The sequence below is a fragment of the Pterocles gutturalis genome, unplaced genomic scaffold (assembly GCF_000699245.1).
Source record: "Pterocles gutturalis isolate BGI_N339 unplaced genomic scaffold, ASM69924v1 scaffold17748, whole genome shotgun sequence".
In the NCBI taxonomy this organism is placed as follows: Eukaryota; Metazoa; Chordata; class Aves; order Pterocliformes; family Pteroclidae; genus Pterocles; species Pterocles gutturalis.
The window spans coordinates 22,238-38,138 of NW_010123431.1; the positions used below are offsets into that span (position 1 = coordinate 22,238).

A 15,901-nucleotide genomic window follows, 5' to 3' on the forward strand; every position below is an offset into this window, starting at 1 on the left:
GAACCGGAGGCTTCTGGGACTCACTGTGAGTCTCACATTGACGTCAGCAAGTGCAAATGCAAATCTCAGCTGGCTCTGATAAATGGTGCTGCTAATTGAATTAGAGAGTACTCCAAGCCACCAGCTAATTATGCTCCTCAGGAAGCTGCTTTGTCCAGGTCCATTTAATTCTATATTGTCTGAGCACTCCGAATCTGGCACAGAAAAGGGGAAATATATTACAGCTCCCCACTGAGGAGCACATATTTTCCAGCTCTTTAGGCTGAACCGTCTGCTTGCTCCAAACGCTTGGGTTTTCCATCAAAAAAAATATTCTTAGCGCAAAATCAGTGATTCAGTCACCTTGTTCTAGCGTATCCTTACCCTGGTTTGATAAGAAACTGTCTCATTCCCTTTAATGGTGCTTTCCTCCAGGTTGCATGAAATGTTTCCCCTACTTTTGTTTTACAAGTAGCTATATTACTTCTTAGGTGCGTGGTTGGTACAAAATTTAACACCTAGAGGAAATGTTAATGGGTTTTCAGAGAGCTTTGATCATGAGCTTCCTGTGTGTGCCCATAGCTAGAAGGTACTAAGTCCTGCCCATGTGGCAGAGATTCAGCTTCCTCCTGCCTCTTCTTTCTGAATTCTGCTGTCAGGGGTTAAGAAGTTCAGCTTACAAGATGCAGTTAGGAAGAATCTCCCACCACTATATGTATCTAACTCCTTCCACTCCATGTCAGTCTGTGAGCTTGGGAGGGGGGGGCTTGAACATCATCACTTAGCAGTTCTTGCTTCCATTCCAGAACAGCCTCCACTGGCATTAGTAGAACAGGACCGTGGAGTTGCTTTCTCCTCAAGTCCAATAGGTAATTTACAGAAATACGCTTAGCACCAAATGGCCCCCTGGTAACTGTGCACCTCTATCCTAACTGGGACCTGCTCTGGGTGCTGCAGCAGTCGCTCCCCTAGTGACCAAAAAACTGGAAAAAAATTCAGGCCCCCCCTGGAATGTGGGATACCTCCCATGTCTGAAGCACAGCAAGAGCAGAATTTGCCTGTTGGCAGGCTGCGGCGTGGAGCCCAGCACTGAAGGAGCCTTGCTGCATCAGTGTTCTGGGGGCATTGCACCAGACCCTGGCTCCCCAGCTTGGGGTGATGGTGGCCTTGATCTTGCTACTAATGTGCTGCTTTGGAGCTGTATGCTGATTAAGGCTACACACGCTCACAGTCTCTGGGGGATAAATTTAGAAGCAAATGCAAATAGAACATTATATATATTCACTGTCATCTGTCATCCCATCTGCCATCTGTTGTCTGAGGTTGCTGAGCCTGACAAAGCGAGGTGACAGGAGGTAAAGGTTCCCTGTCTGAATTTAAAGCTTTATCATGACTCTCTGAGCTGTAGGTGCATCAGCAGCTGTGGTTCTCTCGTGGCTGCTGACGAGAGCAGGCATCTGGGGCTTTGCTGCTGCATAGTTACCAGCAGCAGAGAGAGCAGCCTTGTGCTTGTGTCCAGTTTGAGTCTCTTTTCAGTGAGAAAGTTGCTGCTGAACGAATACAAAGGCTGACCTTATGACCATGCTGTGGACCAGATATGTTGGTGCTACCATTTACCAGGCCATATTCAGGGTTTCCTCGTTTTACATCTGAAATGTGATTCTCTGACAACATAAACGTCATTATTTTTAAGATGCGTCTTTTATTTTCTGTAGCTTTTTTTTTTTTTATCCCATGTCCTTAGACTGGTTAATTTGAACCAATGTAAACTGTTCCCTTTTCACCTTTGTTAGCGAAGAGTCATTTTGCTGTGGCACCAGCAGCCTGGCTGGCTAACACCTGGTGGAAACCAAGGACTCCTTGTGAACTTGGCAGTTTGAGTAATACAGCATTTCGCCTTGAGGAGCAGGGTGGACTTCACTTTTGGGGTCTCCTCTGGCTAAATGAGATACACAGCTCTCCATTCTTGCAGCATATACTTCTTGTTTTGGGGGAGGAGTACAGGAATGTAGATCAGCCTTTATACACCAGTTCCCTGTATTGTTATTCGTCATGCGTGCCTTGGCATTATGTATGACATCCGCTGGTGGGAAGAGCAGCTATCTTTCTGCTCTGCGTTTCTTGTAATTTTCCACCCATGGTATTTTTTTTCCATCAGTCATTCCTGCCTCTCCTTTTTTGATCTTCTTTTTTACCATCAGTATTTTCTCCTCCCATTTCACTGCTGATACAAGCTCTGAAACAGTGAACACTGACATTCAAACTGCTGCTAATAAGGGCTGAGTTGCCAGCAAAGTTAAGAGCACATGGAGGGCTTTCGTTGCTCGGAGTTTCAGGCTGTCTGCAAACTCAATATGGTTACACTGAGCTGCCTTATTTGGGAAGAGATTTTTGCTACTACTAGCTGCTGGAATATCCTTTTGTTCTGGAAAGTAAAGCTGAATCCTGCAAATTGCAGACATATGCCATGGAGACGATGGGAGCACAGCCACGTGAGCTGCGTTGGGCCAGTATTTCAGAATACCAACCAGTGGAAGCTATAGGGAATGTCTCTCACAAAAGGTACAAAGAAGAGGAAGTCTAGACAAGATAGAAGTGTTTCTGCAGAGCTGTGAGAGGCACCGGCAGCAAGGGTAAACACAGGTGCTCAGTTCTGCTCCAGCAATGAGACCCACCCTTACTGGGTGCCCAGTGCAGTGCTGGCTGGGCAGGCTGTCAGTATGGAGATGCAGCCAGGTCAAGGGGAGGATGGGAACTGGGTGCTGTTGCCTCACTGTTCTGAGCTCTACGTCTGGTCTGAGCGACTGAAGGCATTTTCAGCGCTGCAGACTGTATACTTGGGACCTCAGCCATAAGCTGGAAGTGCCGCCTTCCTCTCTGTTCCTGAGCTAAACCGCACAAGGCTAATTCAACAAATTACTTCACCCAAGCACACACCCCGAGCCCTGGGGAATTGTGCTGGTTTCTGACCCTTTCTTACAATGGAGCAGCAAGCTGGTACTCTACCTTATTTTTAATTTTCCTTGTTTTAAACAGCTCCCCAAGCAGCTTGAACACAGTTGCTGTTTCTTGTTTTTCTTTCATTTTCTTTGCTAAAGGGAAGTGAAGTGATAACCACACCATTCGCAGAGAGCAACCATGGCAGCAGGAGTGGGTTGTCAGGCTCAGAGGATGAGATGCCAGAATAAGTTCAGCAATAACATGATGTTCATTAGCCACAAGAGATGGAGGAGGAAAATCGAGCCCTTGTTTTCAAAGGGGTGCTTTTCCTTCTAGTGACTGGAGGGAGGGCTGACCTCCAATTTCCAGGCACAAGGAAATGACAGCTGCAAAAAATGTTCCTTGTTCAGAACGCACCAAAATTACCATCTTCTGCCTAGTTATTTGCTACTAAGAGATTCTGCTTTGAACACGTTCCCGATTCCAGCACCTCAGGAATTCACAAAGAGCAACCATTTCCAGTGATTCTTGTATTTAGGAACTTTGCTGGGTGCTTTATAATTTGCAAAGGGCCTAAGTGTTATCACTGAGCTTTTCTTCCTTCGAAGTAAAGCAATCAGCATTTTTATATCCTAAAGCACAAGCTGAGCGCTTGGCAAAAAGCAGGCATACAAGATGCTGGATGTTGAAAGGAGGCAGTCTTACAGTTAGAAGTGGGATTTGTAAATTTTAGGAATTCAGACTTGCTCAGTCTCTCTGAGGGTAGCCAGTGCTTTCTGCCTCAGTTTCCCCTCTCCCATATGGGAAGAATACTGCTTTGTTCATCAGAGTCTGTCGAAAGAAGGAACATTTCAACTGAAAAATGCCTTGCTTTGTGCTCGTATGGCATCCTATGTAACAGGACCCTGCTGCTGGGTGGTGCTATGCCAGTGCAAGTAGATATCACCAGTCTCTCCCTGGACGGTCTTTTACTCCAAGTTGCAGGAGATCAGGAGCTGCTTGTTTTCAGATGAGTTACAGTAAGGCTGTCTAAGAACCCTGGGAGCCTCTGGGGAGATGTAGTTCACAGTGGCAGTTCCTGCCATTGTTGTTCAGGCTGCGTTTTTGAAAGATATCCAGTGCTGCCTTACAATAAGCAAACAAAACACAATTCATCTTTCTTCTGAAAAAGTGACTTAAATGGGATGTCCAGAACCTTGGGTGTGTTACCAGCAAAGCTGTGTGAATTGCAGTGACCAGAAACTACATGCTGGATCTGTGTACCATCCCTGACCACTTAGTGTGCTGTAAATCACATTTGAGGGCTGCTGCTGCTTTTCCAAGCTTTCTGTGGACAGAGTTAGACTTAACGTCTGTCAAGGCTGATAGTTTACCACCAAGTTGATCTTAAAGAGATAAGCTTCAATGCTGAGGAAGCAAGACCCTGCCCCAGCCCTTATTTCAATAAGTTGCTCAAATTTTTGAAGCTTCTAGCAAGGCTCAGTGCTGGTGCTGAAGAATATTCTATTTGTCTGGTTTGCATTTAAACCTGGATGTTACTATTATTTTGCTCAGTAAGAGAATACATGCATTTAAAATGTACTCAGCTAGCACAGCTCCAGCAATTAGCAACCAAACAAAAGGTACTAATTTGATGCAGCCATTAAACCCTCCATGCTTGAGTACTCCATTGGTCCGATGGGTGCAAAGTGCTGTGAAATGCCAGCTTCCAGCGCTAGCAGGGCATGGGGTGAATGCTAGCAGCCTGCAGCAGACTGCCTTGTATGCTTTAGAGCAGTCCGTCACTCTTTAATTCAATACCCTCAACAGAAGATCAGCACGAGAGCAAAACTTCAACATGCCAGTGCCCATCAAAGCTTCTGTCTGCCCTTCAGACATGTGTGGAGGGATAGGTGGACAGAACGATGGGACAGAAAAGCGGACATGCCAGGAGCTAAATGCAGCTTTGCTATCTTTCACCTTCATAGCGTGCCCTGCCTGCCTCTTTGTATGGTACCAAAGGCCCACAGGGCCCTACTGTCTGCTTCTTGGACGGCGATTTCCAATTACAACACATCCCTGACCTCTCTCCCCCTTAATCCTACTGGCATGGATAGAACTGGGCAGGCTGCTGCTCTTAAACTGGTGAAGCTGGCACAAACCAGCTTTGATCTCCACGGACAAGGAGAAAATGGGACTGGGCTTCGTACCTGAACCATGAGCATTCCTCATGTCACCGACTTACCAGCCCAAATCTTTTGCAAAGCCTCGTTTGTATTGTTTTGAATGTACTGGTTAATAAGTGCTTGAAGGATGATTTGTTTTTCCTTTCTGGTTTCAGGTCCTCAAAGCTACTGCGTGCATTCTACATCCCTTTCCTCTCAGAACAGTACACATGGTATGCAAACTATACTATTCTGAAATCCCGGAGGTCCAAGCAAACCAGGAAAAAAATGGGAGGCTAGCCGCATACCTGGGCAACCAAACCAAAAGCATCTGCTGACACTCTTTGACAGGTGTCTAGACCATCCTCAGTTCCCTTTTTGAAAGATTGCGCCTGTAAGATTCACTCATAAAGATTTCCCATGAAGTGGTTTTGCTCTGCAAGCTTCCAGATGTAAAAAGGGTTCATCTTCTGCTTTCGGTTCTCAGCGTCAGGTCTCTGCTCTGCCTACACAGAGCATATTGGTAAGAAACCATTTGAAAATCCAGCAGCCACCTACGAACGTATTATCCTTGCTGCTCCCTGTGTTATTATCTGTTGCACCAGAGAAGAGAAAAAAAAGGCAAATAAAAAGGAATGTCAGAATGAGATTCTGCTCCAGGTTGCAATCTGGCACTGGGAAAATCCAGCTCAGCCTCTTTCTTTCTGTCTTCTGTCCCCCCTCCACTGTCATCATCTGCTTAAGTAGTGCTCACCTTCCCCTAGGGAATTTTTTTCAGTTAACAATGTTTAGGATTTTTTTTTTTTAAGAAAAAGGAAGGGGAAAAGAGGAAAACACCTGAGAGACAATGAAGTGAAATGCACTGAATCTCAAGGAATGAAGTAGCCTGAACCACAGAGAAACAGCCTAAAGTTGCCCTGTCCAGGAGACACTTTCAAGAATAAACCTGTGCTTTTGGGAGATTTCCGTTTAGGAGTTGAGCCAATTATCTGTTTTTATGAGATCAGAGTGGTTTTGTTACCGGTGAAACCAAGGATTTGCTTGCTATTTATAATAATTTTTTAAAGACATCTGTAACATCCTTTGAATTCTAGACTACAGCATCTTAAAATTTCCGGAAATATCCAGAGAGGAGAAAAAGGATTAATTTTTTTTTTTTTAACTTCTGTTTCCCAGAAGAGACAGTTTGTCCTACATTGGTCCAATATGCTTTAGAGCACTGCTGTATTTATTATATCTCCATTTTTAAAACATGCAGTATCACAAGCTAGATGAAAGGAGTTGTTGTCACTCACATCCTTGGAACTCTGCGGGGATGGGATGGCATGAGATGGAGCAGAGATGAAGTTCCTTTTGCAAAAAGGCTGCACAAGCTCCATGCCCCACGGTGACTGTGGTTAGATTGGTCTGTGTGTGCAGGGACAGAGTGCCGTAGCAGGTGGATTAGGAAGCAGATTTGTATGTTTGGAAGCTGTTGGGATCCAAAGACAAAAGCACGTGCCTCTGAGGATACGTGTGTTGGTCCAGGTGCAGAATGCAGCATTCAGAGGTGTTCTGAATCCCCTGCATTTCATTAAGGAGGAGGTTTTTTTTAACGGCATTATGCTGTATTGGAAACGTAGCTCATAAGGTGCAAAACATGATAAGAGCAAACAGTGCGTGTCTTCGTTGTCTGGATGATTACAGCATGGAGAAGTCACTTCTCTTTGTTGCACCCCCACTGTATGGAGGAGCAGTTTTGAAGCTGAGACTCTAAATTCAAACTTTGAAGGCTTAGAGAACCGTCTGTGGTGTCTAAGAGAGATGGATTTCACCCTGTGCAAACGTCATCCTTCATAAGAGTCAAATTTGGAGCTTCAAGGTTTTTTCAGCTAAACAACTGGTGTCTTGGGTGAGTTGGTCTGGAAGGTGAGAGTCACATTGCAGATCAACGTTGTGGTGTCTGTGTTTGTAGTATTCCCCCACCTCCCTCCCTCCGGCCGGCTCTGCCCCTCATAAAAGTTTACATGTGTTGAACAGGACTCTACAGTGCCAGTAAATCAAAACCAAAACTCTTGCCCTGCTTGTTGCCTCTCCCCTCGCTAATCCCTGACGTTAAATCAAATAAACGAATGCAGTTAAAGAACCAATTGCACCTCTCTGGTGCTGTTTGTGTGACTGTTCCGTGTTGTCGTAGCCCGTAACCTCATGTTTGATGTGAAGAGATAGCACAGTAAAGACCTGTTTTAAATGACTGTGTCCGCTCCACCTTCCTCTCCAGTTTGATTCCTGTTTTGGGGTGGTGGTGGGAGACTGATAACTTGACAATAAGGAGGAGTTATCAATGGTTTCTAGGGGAATGTGGCAGATGTTTGGTTCCTGGTACAAATGCAGGTGTGGCTGCAGGTGGTTGTCGGCTGGACAGCTTGTGTTCCAGAGTTTCACATCAAGGCAGGGAGCCTATTTTGCTGCTTGGCATGCAAACAGGTGGAGTCAGTCCTGCCACCTGGAGAATTTGCAGGCTAAAGAGATGAGGCAGAGAAAGGGAGGGTTGTTGACATTGTCATTGATGACAGGAGTAGATCACATTTTAATGCTGATTTCAGGGGGAAGTGGGGAGTCTCTGTGCCGCAAAGATCTTGACCCAACAACTCATTTAGGGTCACACATGGAGTTGTTCCTCATCTAGTGTCTTTGGCACAGAATCAGCCTTCCTGGCAGCAGGGAGAGGAGCCAGGGCCCCTTTTCCTTTAGTCCCTGCTAATGTTTAATTGTCATGGGTAGTGGTACTGGGCAGCCAGAATGTAGCACAGAGGCAATCTATTGATCCCAGCTGAGACCACAGGGAATAAGAAGGTGAAGTTGCTGCTAATGGTGTTTCTATCACAAAGACTGAGCCACTGGTGAGATTTCTGATAGGAAATGTTAAGGCTCCCTGTGTCTTTTCATAATTCACAAGTCTGGACTGTTGCACTCTGTGCAGTGCTGAAAGTCAGCAAAAAGACATCAGAAATTAGAAGATTACTAGTAAGCAGACTTGATGGAGTGAGCAGTACACGTCCAAGGAGGATGTGCGTCGGGGTCTGAAGAAGAGACTGCAGGACTGCCTGCCTGGCTCAGGTTTAGCTGGAGGAAGGCTCTTGCTTTTTGAATGCAGAGGTGGATGCAAAGAGGTTTGCACCAAAAGGTGGAGCTGCATCCAAAACAAAACATTTTTAAAGGCGTTTTGTAGTTTGCTTTTCTGGTTTTGTTAGCAAGCTTGAGTGAGGGTCTTCTGATTTTTTTTTTCCTTTTCTTTTTGCTTTGACCCCAATGAAAGCAAATGTATGATCTCATCGTGAGGAGACAGGTTTGGGACAGCTAATTTATGATCCCTATTAAAAAATAAAGTCTTGTGGTTTGTGAGCTTGTGGGTAAAGGGTCAAACCACAAATTGCTGATCTGCCTCAGCTGGATTCCCTGCTTCGAGTTGCCTCAGGCAGAGAGGGGTGTTGTGACCGAACCTGTTGGGTAGCACATCAGGACTGTGGAGGGAATCCACCTTTGTCTCTTCGTGTTATTCTGGCTGGTTCTGGAAAAGAAGGTATCTAGGTGGCTTTCTGCAGAGCGGCTGGGGTCTGTCCCTGCGCACGGGGCTTCTTGACAGAACCATGGATGGGCACAACCTTGCGGTCGTGACTGTGGGTGTCTCGCGTGAAGCTGAGAGATGGGGCAAGACACTCGCTGTTGGTTGGAGAATATACAGGGGTCACAGTGTTCATAACCTCCTGTTTGCTTGCAGCATTTCTACACCTTTAAACTGAGCCCGAGAGCACTGCAAGGTTGGACAAGTGCTGCTGTGACATACTGGGACCCAGTAAATTTCATCTTGGCTGAGCTCATCCAGTCTTTGCAACAAGGAGCACTGAGATGGAGAGTCCCTGAGAACACACCAGCAATGAGGCAGACTGACACTCTCAGAAATAGGCTGAGGGAAGTCACGATTTCCACAGCACGATTTTTTTCCTGCTTGTCTGCTGCAGCAGGATTTAAGGTCCGTTTCAGTTTTGCTCCTGCTTTTTCTGCGTGTTCAGCTGCAGCCTGCTCCAGAGGCAGGTGTAAGCTGGTCATCTCCACCTAGGGCTCTGCCTGGGCGCAGGGGCACTCCTGGACTTGAACAAGTTTCCAAGGATGTTCAATGCAAATTTGCTCTTTTTTGAAAGGAAAACATCTGTATCTCCACAGAGGTGATACTTAAGCTTTCCTCGACTTAGGGTTTTTTTCCTGTTCAAAGTTTTTTTTGTCTTCTTTCTGTGGGAAAATTATTCAGGTATGGCTGGCAGATCTGCACAGGAGCTGGTTGTTCTGAGACAGATTTATGGCGTGTTGGCAGCTGGTCTGTCATCTCAGAGTGCAGCTGTTGTTTGACAACTCTGCTCTCCATAGGAATGGGGAAGCATTTTCACGTGCTATGTTGCATTGCCAACATACGGGAGATTGCTGTAAAGCGTGGGTGGGACACGGTATTTCTAAAGCATCCTCTAAGTGATACTGAAGGGACTGGACCAAAGTTCGGTACATGGAACAGTGATGGTCAGTGTCAAAGAACAACTGCTGTTTCCTCTCCCCTGTTCCCTTGCCTTGTGTCTAGTGAGCCTAATGCTTAGACAGTTGTTAGTCTTAGTCTTAGACAGTTCTTAGTCTTACTGGTAACAGCTCTTTCCTTGCTACTTGTAGTAACCTCAGAAGCAGGGAATATCTAGTGAAGAGCAGCGTGGAGAGCTGGTCACTGCAATTATTCTGCTTCAGAACATGCTGTCCAGGTGCTGCCCTGTGCAGCAGAACCCAGCCCTGTTTTCTCTAAGAGGAGGCTATTTTGACCTTTCCTGTTTTTAATCCTCCCCTCCTACTTGGCTGGGGAAGCTGCACTTTCAACACATTGTGTCTGAGTCAGCAAGAAACAGTAACAGGGGCACTGGTTGGGGTTTTTGTGGTGAGTTGGTAAGAAGTTGACAATACTACCAGGTCTTGTTTGAGACTAGCCCAGTGGTCAAGGTGTAAGAGTGGCAATCTGCAGACTTGGGTTTTCACCTTGATTTTGGGGACAGGTAGCTTTCCACATCCCTGATATTCTTTTCCACTGCTGCAAAATCTGTGAGGCAAGTGCAGTCCTTGCCCACATTTCCCAGTGCATTGCACTGGGACTCCTGGACTCTGCTCTGCTGCAGCTGTGAGAAACCAAAGGCAAGAGGTGCAATTATCAGGCTCCTTGGCTTCTTACCTTTCTGTTTCAAGACAGGGAGTGGGTGGTTGGCTTCCCCTGGGAGGAGGCTTTTCTATTTCATCTGCACAGCCCGGTTTACTCCAGCATCTCTGCTGGATCTGACTGCACCTCTGAAGAGACAGAACCTGCTGGCACCCTTCTGCCTTGAACCCGCTGAAGCTGGACCCAGGCCCTCCTCCAACTCACAACTTCTCAGGAATATGCTCCTGGGACAGGCAGGAGCTTTCCAGCCACTTTATGCAATGCTGTCTGAATCACGCAATAAACAAGTCCAAGCCCTATTATTAGACTTTGGAAACTGCTGCCTTAGAGACAGGTTTGCTTATAAATATCCATTATTTTCTCTCTGGCTCTTCACTAGGGAAGCTGGCAAGAAAAAGAGATCTCTGCTCCTCCAGAATCTCCCTGCCCCTGCTGTTGTTGTTGCTTCTTCCCACTGGAGCTCATCCTCCTCGCTCTTCCAGCCTCCCAAGTTCTAGCTGTGCTAATGAGACATCGGCTCCAATGTCAGCAGGGTGGCAAAAGCCAGCTATTTGGGAGGGGGATGGGAAAACACAAGTAATAAGCAACTGGGCAGAGCACTTGCCATGGCCACCGCAGTGCGTAGGCATGCAAACCAGCTGCTTTGGTGGCTGAAGCAGAAGTACTGGGTCCAGTTCCCTCCTTGGCTCCAACAGCACCCTGTGTGATTGTGAGAAAGCCCCAATGCCCCGTGAAACAGGGATGACAGCATTTCCTTTCTGTGCTTTGTTTGAAGGGGACAGACGTAAGGCTTGCCAGAAGTCAGTGGAAATGCCGACTTCAACAAGCTTTGCAGCAGGACTGCACAGGCTGTCTTGTAACGTGAATGCATCTGGGCTAGCAGGACTGCGGTCCCATTCAAGGCTGTTAGCTTTCCCATCCAAATGAAACAGCAGCCTTCTCCCCATGCCAAATCTACCCTGCACGGATTCTCCTGACCCTCCCACCTGCCTGTACTGCTGCTCTCTCTGCCTCTTTCAGTTTGGCATGAGTACTTTTAGCTGTAGGGTGCTTTAATTTCATTTGCAAAGCTGATTTTGTATTTTGTGCACTCAGTATTTGCTCCAGGGAATTAGATTCAGTTGTCAGAACCCAGGGTCCTCCTCTTAGCTATACTTGTTAGGTAAAGCTCTGCTGTACATAATAGCCCCAAAGTTGCTCAAACTGCACCCTGTGTCGTTCTCTGTATCAACTGGGGCAGGCACAGACTAGCCAGGACATGCTGTAGGCTTGGAGAAGGGATAAAGAAGGTATTTTTTAAATGATGAAAGAAATGGCCAGCACCCCTCCAGTGGATGTTGCTGTTAAGGGTGTGGGAAGGGCTGGTGTGGGAGCTAAAATCTCAAAAAACATTTCTCATTCTTTCTTTAAGTGGCTGCCTTACAGCCATGCATTGCCTCTGTTTCTTCTAGCTAAGCCTGGTAAAACAGGTCTGTTTACCAGGGCAGGCAGCAGACTCTGCAGTGCAAACACAGCGCTTGTTACGTTGCCATGCTCCCCACACCCTGCGGCTTGCTTTGCAAGCAGCTAGAGCCAGTGTCTGGTGCTGCATCCCTAGTGCAGCGAGGAAGTGAGAGGGAGGAAACAATACTGCATGTCTGCAGTTGGCCACCTGTTTGCTGGGGCCCCCTTTCCACATCTCTTCTTTGCCTGCAGACACCTCTTTGTCAGGGGAGTGTTCAGAGAACAAGCAGGCTTCTCTTTGACACAGGGATGGATGCAGAGGGCAATGGGTAGTGTCTTTAAGGAGACAGGATGCTCGGATCACTCAGCAGGTGACACCAGGGAGATGTAGAGAGGAAAGTGTACAACGCTCTGGCCTAAGCCAGTTACACTGGGTACCAAGCAGAAACTAACGGTTTTCTATAAGGAAGGAGAGTGATGCAGGGCTATAAATCTCTGCCTCAGGCTTGCTGGTGAATTCCAAGGAGTGGCAGAGCAAAGGGGGTGGCAGAGGTGAAAGAGCAAAGGGAGGATGCATGTAGGGAATGGCATTAGGAAAAGACGTTTGTAGTTTTCCAGCCAGGTATATACAGTGAGGGTGGCGTAAAGCCTAGAGACTAAGGGAGATGTGAGAGGACAGGAGGTGGAGCCACGTGGAAGCAGAGATGTGCTTGCGTGAAGAAATTATGTTGGCTGAGGCATCCGAGGGAAAGATTTGGAGGACCTGCCCCACAGAATATGGGTTCATTTCATCTCGGTGTCCAAGCATTTTTCTGATCCTTCAGCTTTTCTTGCTTTCCATACAGCAACCTCTGCAGGCTGGTGGTCAGTGCTGGCAGCGCTGGGAGATGGGGACAGCAGTTTGCAAACGAAGAGCTTTATTCTCCTTCAGTTCTGTTAAGCTGTTCTGCCTTTGGAGGCTGTGGCCAGCAAAAACTCATATAAGGAAGGGGAATCACAGCTAACAGCTGGGAATCTCTTGTTTTCAGCCCCCATTCCTCCCTTCCAGCCCAAGGCACTGGGTCCCTGGTGGGAATCTTGCTGAGTTTCACCCACTCTGGCTGGGAAACGCTTTTCCTGCCGCTTCCTCAGGCCCCCAGGAGAGGGCATCGTGCTCCAGGAGAAGTGGGGAGAGACGGGGTCTGCAGGGCTGGAAGTCTTGGGAATGGGGTGGGGAACTGGGGGTTTTTCCTACAGGTAAGACCTTGGGTTTCAGGACTGCAACCTTGCAGTTGTGTGGCAAGGCTGACCTTGCTGGGATCCCCCTGGGGATGGGGCAGAAGTGCTGGTAGCTGGAGAGGGGGAACACCCCTCTCTTGACATCCCTGGGGTGGTCTCCTTGCACTGTGGTCAGTGCTTCAGCTTTCCAGAACACGCTGTTCCTCCTCGTTGTTTCAGTAGCCTCCGTGAAGTCCTTTCCCTCAGGTTGTGACACAGCTGGTTTGTGTGTGTGGATGTGTGTGTGTGTCTGAGCATCCCACCAAACAGTGCCTCGGGTCTCGTGGTCCATCACAGGAATGCGTCTCTGGCGCTGGTCGGTCCAGGTGAGTAAGCACTGTGCTGCCTGTTGTGTGGGGCAGTCTGAACCCCTGGCTGCTGGACTCAGCGAGAGCAGAGTGCCCTGCCAGGAATCCTGCAGGTAGTGGAAAAGTTTTCAGTGTGTGTGTTGAATTCCTGCGCAAGTTGGGCTGCTGCCCGGCTGAGGGAGAACCCCCTGCAGCGCCTGGGGAGCGCTTGCCAGATTGCTACAGACATTTAAAGCTACACACTGTTGGTAGTACAACCAGGCAGGCTGGGAGATGGAGGGGCTGAACAGGCAGGGAGTGAGGACACTTGATGCCACCCCACCATGCTGAGAGTTTCCCTCCTCACTAGCTTGGGGATTGCTGATGGTCCCTTTGCTACTGTGCCCGAGAAATGAGAAGCTGAACCAGGGCCTTCTGACAAAGCAAGTCCCCTCCCATTCTTAAAGCAACCCAGAAAACTTTCCTGCCTAATTGGGATTATTTCTGGATCTCATTTTCTCTAGAGAGCTGAGACTTATTGACAGATAATCCATGTCTGTAAGGAAAGCTAACAATTAATTGTTTCCTTTCAGTTAGGCTCCCTGAGCTCTATCTTGCAGAATTTGCTAACAAATACATTAACTTTCTGGCAGTCCAAAACAAATAGTTGTCCTCATGTAGGAGCTGGTGCAGAATCCAAGGCTGTCCTTGTCTTTCCCAGCAATAGCAGGCCTGGAGATAGGAGTCGTCGTGAAGGAACAGATGCAATCCTCGTTCACTTTTTTGGCCACAGACAGGTGAGGGGGAATAGTAGTAACTTAGGCAGGGAAGAAATGGGTGGTCTGATTTCTACATTTTGTGAGAATGTGGAGAACAAGGCAGAACTGCTAACTGTAGGACTTTTTTTTTTTTTTGGCATCATAAAAAGTCCCTGGAATTTTGGCCACAGCATATATTCCATGGTATTCGGGCCGGGAGGTATTTTCTCCTAAATACAGGGAAAGAAAAGATGGCAGGGTGCTCGCCAACAGGCTCAGGGTTAGTGGGACTGCCTCTTAAATGTCAGTGATGGTCTAACATGCCTGCTGCATGAATGATTTACAGGAATAGCAGTGTGTGTGCGTCTGAACTTTCATTGTGAGAGCGGCTGTGATGTCTGCAAGAGTCAGATGACTCTAGAGCTGTGTTACAACCCCCAAAAGCTGCCTTTTTACTTCAGCTATCTGGCAGTCACCATGGAGGGCACTCCAGTTACGTTAGTAAAGGACTGTGCATGAGATCTGTTGAATTTTAGCATTCTTTACTGGTGAGTTCACAGATGCATTTCTGTGGACTTTGTATGTAACAGTGGGGTGGTGAAAATTGTTGATGTGCTTTTGTGCTTGGTCTTCATGCCCTAAATAGCTTTGTCCAGTTCTCCATCAGCTGACTGAAATGCTGATGGTGCTTGGACAGCAAATACAGCTATGGAAGGCTGGTCCAGGCAAAAGATGAGTAGTTCAACCTCTTGAAAGGACTCCTTGTCAAAAGAGAGCAGACCAGTGCCCAGCATCTCCCCAAGAGGAGCTGGGTTTAGTTTCCTGCTCTGCTGGATCACTTGCTGTTTCTGGCAATCTCTAACTCCATGGCCATCCTCCTCGGCTGGGACAGCGAGGTGTGCAGAGAACCCAACCCTGCTTAGTGTCATGTGAATTCCTTGTATGTTTTTAGCTTACTCTCTAGAGGCTGCAGACATGCTCTGGGATTCTCTTGTTCATAAACAGAGCCATTGTGCAGATCAGCTGTCCAGTACTACCTTCCAGAAATACTTGCTAAGAAACTTCCTTGCAGTGTTTTGTAAGCCCAGCCTGCTTGCTAACTTGTGAGGGTTCCTCCTCTGTGCCAGAACTGCCCCCACCAAAAAGGAGGATGAGCTGGCTTTTTCCAGTTAACCAGTCAATATTTACTCTTCCAGACAAGCTGTTAAAATGCTGTTACTCTCTTGTTTTGGTATTTGTTTCTCCTGTCTTGCTGGAATATTGCCCCAAAGTCTCCCACACTGGCAGCTCTTGTTTGTGTAGCAATGACATGTGGGCGTTCATAAAAGACAAGGTTGTGGGAGCCTTCCAGTGATTGCCAGGTCATGTTTTCATTTTCTGTTCTGAGTGTGGAGTGTGTTTCAGCCCATCTGCTACAAGAAAGGCTGGAGTTTGGGAAGAGAAGGCCAGAGGATCCTTTATTCAGTCTCAAGGTGCAATCTTGCTTCCACTAAAATCCATGAGAAAACTGCTGTTGACTTCAGTGGAGTTTATTTGCATCCTCTGTTATCATGACAAAGGCATCCCAGATCTGGTGTTGGCAATTCCCACCTCCCCACTTTCCTGTCTACCTTGTTGTGCTGTATCCCTGCATCCTGGGGCTGCAGCCCTAGTGTTCCCCTGGCAGCACCCCCAAGGCAGCACCCTGACATTATGACTGAACACATAATAAAAAGGGAAACCCTATCACCCTGGTGAGAATGAGGGGTCAGCCTGTGTCAGGAGCATCAGGAAAGCCCTCTCTCCTCTGTCCTGCAGTACAGGGATGCTGGAGTGTAGATGGCTTGTCCCTCTGGCCTTTTGCTGAGTTCATTTCACACAAGGGAAAGA

The 15,901-nt window shown here is 47.4% G+C and overlaps 1 protein-coding gene across 1 annotated transcript in view; it reads left to right on the forward strand.

Moving 5' to 3' along the window:
* ALG9 (ALG9, alpha-1,2-mannosyltransferase) overlaps positions 1-5,505 on the forward strand; it is a gene marked incomplete at its 5' end in the record, with an annotated part of 27,017 nt that extends 21,512 nt beyond the window's left edge. Inside the window, one exon of the mRNA XM_010077904.1 lies at positions 5,240-5,505. Within this exon, the coding sequence (XP_010076206.1) occupies positions 5,240-5,363 (124 nt within the window). The remainder of the gene's footprint in view (positions 1-5,239) is intronic.
* Positions 5,506-15,901: the final 10,396 nt, after the last annotated feature.